At 41.1% G+C, this 7,157-nt stretch overlaps 1 protein-coding gene across 1 annotated transcript in view; it reads left to right on the top strand.

Moving 5' to 3' along the window:
• LOC110459341 overlaps window positions 1–3,158 on the top strand; it is an 8,629-nt gene extending 5,471 nt beyond the window's left edge. The window contains exon 2 of the mRNA XM_021511551.1: window positions 533–3,158. Coding sequence (XP_021367226.1) covers window positions 545–2,689 — 2,145 coding nt within the window. The 5' untranslated portion in view covers window positions 533–544 and the 3' untranslated portion in view covers window positions 2,690–3,158. The remainder of the gene's footprint in view (window positions 1–532) is intronic.
• The last annotated feature ends 3,999 nt before the right edge of the window (window positions 3,159–7,157 follow it).

Raw genomic sequence — 7,157 nt, forward strand, 5'->3', positions numbered from 1 at the left:
TTTTAAACGTGTTCACTTTATCTATACTTGAGATAGGTCATACTTGCCATGTTATGTCCGAGTGTGTGTCTGTATGTCAACATTCGCAGAGGATATATATGGTTGTATAAATAGCACATGCATGATTTGTTCAGTTTGATATATCTTCATTTGTTGATACTTGGACGACGTCAAATAAAAATGTATGTGTAGATAAGATAAAGATTGGGTTTGATATAAAATAAATGCAAAACAAAAACGAAAATGATGAGGACGTGACCGCAAAGTTTTTCGTTATTATAACATTCAAAAATTAATGCTATACATCATCGAATGTCATGTCCATGCAATGTTATAATCTTAAATCTAACCTGGCCTTGAGATGCCTTACAGGGTAGTGAACTAAATGCATACAGATAACACTTATCTCGGTTCGAGCGTTACGCCGGGACGCGATAAATCCATACAAACAATCGTACGCAATATGGATATTGTGTGATAGACAGGTATGCTCTGTATTATAAGTGAAAGTAGCTCTCAAACACTTTTCCAGTGATTGGTAACCATGGATAGCGGCTCGACCTCGGGACTACTGCAGTGTTCGTCTATGGACACAACCTGGAGCGACTGGATTCTTGACTCGAACTACAATAATGTCAACGAAGACGATTTGGCTGCAGAGATATCTAAACTGAACGATCTGGCATACCAGACGGACGATGAACACCTCGTCACTAGCGGCCAGGAGTCGGATATAGAGGTAACGTTAGCTGTAGATCATAACGTAGAAACAAGCGAACCAACATACGGAGTAACTATAGATACTGTTGACAAAGAACATACTAAACTTGATTCTGAGCTTTTTGGAGGCTATGTGAGTTCTGTTTTACAATATTCAGACGTCGACGTTGGTCAGTGCTCCCCGGTTAGCCAGGAAGATAGGGGTGACGACGCGCTCGTGCAAAACAATGAGGAGGTGGTTTCACCAAACGACAAGAGAAATCAGTCAGAGCCATCCTTACTCCCCCACATAGTCACCGTCCAGGGCGAGATAACTGTCCCCTCTCCAAATGTAACACCTCAGATAACCATCCAAGTCGATTCTCATGTTTCTCAGAACTCGTCGGACACTGGTATTGGTCTTTCAAATGAAGGCGGATATTCATTTCCATCAGCTGATGTTGAAATTGATGTTCAAACAAAAGAAAATGCGCCAGGAAGTAGAGGTAAGAGTCGTAAGGTAACTGTTGTCTGTGACAAACATGAAGATGTTATGGCGGTCAGTTACTGTAAGCTGTGTGATGGGTTAGTTTGTGAAAATTGTGTCATAAATCTGCACGTGGGGCACCAGGTTGAGCCAGTCGCGAACGCCATAGAGACGAAGAAACAGGAACTTGTCGAAATGCTTGATATCCTGACCGAGAACTACATCCCAAAGCTGCATCAACGCATCATCTCAAACACACACTTTAGAAAAAGGTATGAGGATCGCATTGACGAGTTAATGAACGAAGTCAAAACTAGAGAAACAAAACTTCAAAGTCTATTGCAAAACACCACGGCTGCCCATATTGCTACTCTGTCCAATCACAGAAAAGATCAGAAGGAAAAGTCCTGTAGGGTGGAGACAGAATGGGACGATCGACTAGTCCACATCCGAGACCTTGTTAAAGAGGGACACACTGTGTGTACCCCGGGCAAGGCTTTCCGCGTGGTCAAGGATCTGAGTTCTACACTGAAGTCTCTAGACGCCGCGCTCGGAGAACTACACGGAACCATACAGACGCCGGCATTGGCACGTAGCGACATATCGGAGGAAGTAGTGACCGATTTACTTGGAGCCCTCACCACGACTGAAGAGAGGAGCGTTGACCTACCACAACAGGAGAATCTCGAGCTCCACACCACGTTCAAATTTGCCAAGAATTCTATATGGGCGCTTGAGACGCACGGGGATGGATCTGCGTGGATCGCGGCGCACGAAGATTCCACGATTCGTCTAGTGACAAAGACCGGAGTTGTACTAAGGTGCGTCACCCTTTCGGCCAAGGTGTATGACATAACGGTCAACGCCGACGGAAATCTCTTGATTTCAACCGTCCATGATCACCATGTATGGCAGCTTTCCTCAAGCCGGGATATCAAACGATTCGTCAAGTTCAAGGACATGTATCCCTGTGGTATGTTTGCTTCGCCGAATGGTCACGTGTTTGTTGGGCTAGTAGGTGGGGGGCTTCGAGACAAACATGCAAACAGCAGACAATTCGTCGTCAAAATTTCGAGCACAGGCAACGTCTTGCAGAGATACGAGAAAGACGAGACAGGTAACGCTCTCTACTCCCTTCCTTACAGAATATGTGAGAACACAAATAACGATGTGTGTGTGGTGGACTGGACCGACCCCGCGGAGGCTCGACTTGTCGTTACTGACCAAACTGGTAAACTCAATTTCATTTACACCGGATTCAAGGAGGATGCACACGCATTCCGACCCGGTGGACTCACGTGCACACCCGCGGGTATGATTTTGATATGTGACATATACAAGGATTTCATTCACGTGCTGAATAAAGATGGTCAGTGCACCATGTTGTTGAATTCCGAGAGACTCGGCGGACTGTACGGTCCATGTGATCTCAGTTTGGACCCGGACGGATTTCTGTGGGTCGGTGGATGTAAAGGTAATATCCAGTGTCTCAAGTACAGTTAGTGATTTCTCCCCGTGAAAACTAGATTCTGACGATGATCTACTACATGATCAGTCTAAATTATGACGAGAAATTAAATTCCTTTAATAGTTCAGTGACCAAGTGACATATTGGTGTAACACTCAAATGAAACATAACTGGCAAAATATTCAAAGTTTTACTAAATTTTGACGAGTAATACCACGCTAATATTGGTATTTACCTAGAGCTTTGCAAAATAATGTTATCAGATATGCTGGCGTTACAGTGTCAGGTGTAGTGTGAAGCAGCAGATCTTCTACAATGAGTGATCAAAATGATTCAAGAATGTTGTGAGAATCAGAATGGAAATCCAAATAAAACAAAATCAGTTGTCTATTCTGAAGAAAGGCGATGATCAGAAACCGATTTCTTCTGTACAATAATAAACTAGATATTTATTTCTCTTTCTGATACTTCAGTGTTCTTTTAATTTATAATAAATGATTTGTAGCGGTGAAAAAACAGTGTTTGTGGTTTATAAAAAAAATAAAAATATTACGTTACCATTTGATTAACATTTTAAATGTTTAATTAACTCTCCAGTTTTCTCTGTTTTGCTATATGCATACAAAATATGGGACTACAAATAATAAAGAAAACTTGAAAAAATAGAGTTCTGCAAACGAGTTCTTGGTTTACGAAAAAAAACATGTTTATGGTGGAGAACCGCAGATGCCCTAAAGTTCATTATATCAAATTAAGTGTGGTCAACTTTTGGCACACATTTCTCTCGAGTGAAAATAAGTAATCTAGTCGTATGTGTAAATGATTGTTGTGCTCATGACACGAAACTGGACAACTCTAACTTTAACGGATGAATTAGATTATGTGTAACATAATTTATGTTTGTATGCATCATAAACCCCGTTTGCCTGATAGTACAGCAATTATTAAAAAATAACATGGTGTACTCTTTTTGGTTTATAAGATTGCTCATTCTGCAAACCATACACAGTTCCATTTTACTCTCACCATCATCATCAGCATCAAATGACGGGCTATTAAAATCGCCCGTCGTCCGCCGTTCTTGTTATCTCTGATTCTCAAGAAGTAAACGTGGCAGATCTTTCTCATTCATATACACATAGGTTCCCCATAGTAGAAAACGACCGTTATCTTTTGTACACCTATCGCTGACGTCACATGTAAACTCGTGTTATGTCGATATCACTTGTAAACATACAAACTTACGGCTGACATCACATGTTACCTGGTATATCAGAAAACAGCATCGTTAGTTCATCCACATCCGGGTTCTTATAGATTCGAACACTGACGTCCTTTTTAGCTTCAATAAATAAAAACATAGGAAATAAAGTATTTCAATGTTGATTTATTGAAATATGCAATAAAAGACATTATCACCTACATATATATGTGTGTGTTTGGTTTAGATAGAGAGATCCAAAACATTGTTTTAGTCTCATTGTGGATAAACAAAAACTTAACACCGAGCTAGGACTCCCTTCAGATACGTGTATAAAGAATGAAAACTTGAACTGCAACGCGTTTCCGTAGATCTATATGTACTGCTGAAGTGGAACAGAGGGCCGTGTGAGCTGCCAACCCATATACACAGAATGACTTTCATACCCAGATAACTTTTATCGTCAGGAATAACCTCTGCAGAGTATGGTAAAAATAATCCTGGCCCATTTTGGGAGCCAGATTTACGTTCTGTAAAAACGTCAACATTAGTACCTTCACCTATTGCCGAATTCTAATGAGTTACAATCGTCATCATGTCTCAGCAATTGGCGTGACATCTTCATTATACATTATACGCAGCTGTCTTCCTGTTCCGCATATGCACACTTTACCAGTAAGGTATGCCGAAACAAACACTTTGATGCGGTCAAGATCCTCTAATCTGTAGTTACAGCTACGATACGTCAGTACCATATTTTGGAGGGACGCCGTCAAGCCTGCAATCAAACGCTCATCATTTGCTCTGTCTGTCACTTTCGTCAATGTCTGGAGCAGTTCTTGTGTTGAAAGCGTCATCCGTTTCAAACGTTTAATTATTGACCTTAGCTCCTTTAACAAGCGCTGCCGGTCTTCCTCGAGTTCTTTTTCCATAACATTGTGCGCCAAAAAGAAGCTGGAAAGCTGTGCTCTTTCCATGCATTTTTCTAGTAGATGTAAGGATTCTTAAACACGCCGCGCGCTGTTGACGCTAGCCCATCCTTCCCCGGCAGAGTAACGTATAGACAAATAAAACAGTATGGTTTTGATCCAGTAGGAAGGAATCAAAGGTTCGAGTCTTAATGACTTACTATTATATTTTGCCGGCGTACAGTGTGCAAAGATATACTTGAGACAGCGAAATACTTCTTTGCGTGTACCCTTCGTATCTTTTTCCCATTCCATACGTTCACGTGCGACCTGCGTCACGCGCAGACCAGCGTTTGACCGAACAATTGCGTGAGTCCGATACTTATTTGAGGCCGGGCGCACTAGCTGGTGGTCATCATTTGAATATCGCTCTATCAGCTCCATTGGTATCGCTAGGCAAACATCTATGTTCACTAACAGGTTCCTGTATTCGACTCCATCCCAGAGTAGTGTAAACGTCATAGCTACCGACCCATGCTTCGAATCACGTTTTGTCATTAAATCTAAAAACCTCCACCCAGTACATAGGTTATCACTGAAGATACGTCCGATTTCGTCTCTCACACATCCCCATACTGATCTTAATAAATTCATATCGTCTAAAGATTGGAGTCCTCCTAAAAATGTCTCTGCACAATAAAGACAGATATCGTTTGCCTTTTCCCCGCTCACGTACTTGTCCAACAATAGGAAAAGCTTTTATTTCAGTGACGGTGATCAGGGCCGGCAACTCTATCAAAAAGTCAAATTCGTTGGGTTCATCAATTTTTGTGTCTTCATAAATACTACCAACTTTAAGAATACTTGATCCTTTAAACATTTCATGTTTTGTTTGCATTTCATTCAAAACAGCATCCATTGTTTGTCCAACATCTGAGATTATCGTTGTTCGTTCCACAGACTCTTTGCATCGTGATTGAAGCATCACATCTTGGATAAATGTGTTTAAGCCTGGCGATACCTCCTCCATGACTTTGATATCATCTTGGCTAGGCCCGATGTTGTCTGTACAGGGTGTCGCTCCATTCTTGTCCCTTTGTGTATATAAAGGTTTGGACGTCCATGTCCTAGACGGACATTGGGGCTGGAAAAGGATTGGCGAGGGGAGACAAGGCTCTGTTCTACAAGGGGTGTCTTCAGTACCGTGTGTTGCCTGTTCTGTAACGAACAGTAATGATCTTTCGTGTTTAGATACATCATCTGTGTCAGCCATGTCCGTTCAAATTGCATTACAATCCTCCAAGACACTGAAAGTGTATAAATATGCAAGTATATAACAGAAAGGGAAATATCAATGATGAAACACGTTAAGAGAAATCATCAAGTTACAAAAATATATTATTACACTTCATCTGTACAACAGCGTGTCTGGTTGGTTGTAATATATATCACATGATAGGGAACTCAAACTTCGTGTCTACCTTTCGCACTCCAGTTTCATATTTCCCTTATTCGGAGGTTCTCTTGTAAAACATGCAAGAGACACCACACCTAAGTTCCCAGTATCTGAAGCAGACAACAGAAATGGTGCGTCAACCTGACTATCTTTAATGTTGTTTTATATTAATTTCGATATAACGAATATGTATTGCCCATGTGGCAGGGAAACACGATTATTTGCTCTCGTGAAACAGGATTTATCTCGGGCAAACATAGAATCGTGTTTCCTAACATCAAGGACCATAACTCTGTAATATCAATTAACGATTGGAACGAAATATGAATTAACGATGGTCATTAGCCTATAGGATTTCATCGTGTCACTGTTGGTAGTCAGAGTTAGGGCGTTGAATTAAATGGTTGTCTGTTGGTAGTTATTTGTTTTACATGTAAGATGTCCTTCCATTTGGTGTATAAACTTTAGAAGAACTTACACTGTTTACAACAATCTTTGTACATCTAGAAAACCAATTAAACATGTGCTCACCTCACGTACCAACCATCATTCAAGTTCCCCATCCGTGAATCACACGCGAATGTGAGGAAAATCAACAGGAGCTGCATGCTGGCAGTAAATACACCCTGTGTAGTCCCTATGACGCAGAGGCAAGCTTCACAAGCTGATTACTTTGGGTGTTTTTGCTATACACTCTAGTACAGACACATGTTAGTGTATAAAGTCAGCGTACCTACGTAAATATATGACCCACATCTTGTTACTACGGAAAACATTCTGCACTTACTCATCCTCATTCGCATCCGGATTAATTCTTTTCATTCACTTTCCGGACTCATTCTTGTTCGCTTTCCAAGTCCATTCTTCTCATTCACTTTCCGAACTTATTCTTCTCATTCACCTTTCGGACTAATACTTCTCCCTCGCTTTCCGGACCC

This window comes from Mizuhopecten yessoensis, unplaced genomic scaffold (genome assembly GCF_002113885.1).
Source record: "Mizuhopecten yessoensis strain PY_sf001 unplaced genomic scaffold, ASM211388v2 scaffold10045, whole genome shotgun sequence".
Lineage (NCBI taxonomy): Eukaryota > Metazoa > Mollusca > Bivalvia > Pectinida > Pectinidae > Mizuhopecten > Mizuhopecten yessoensis.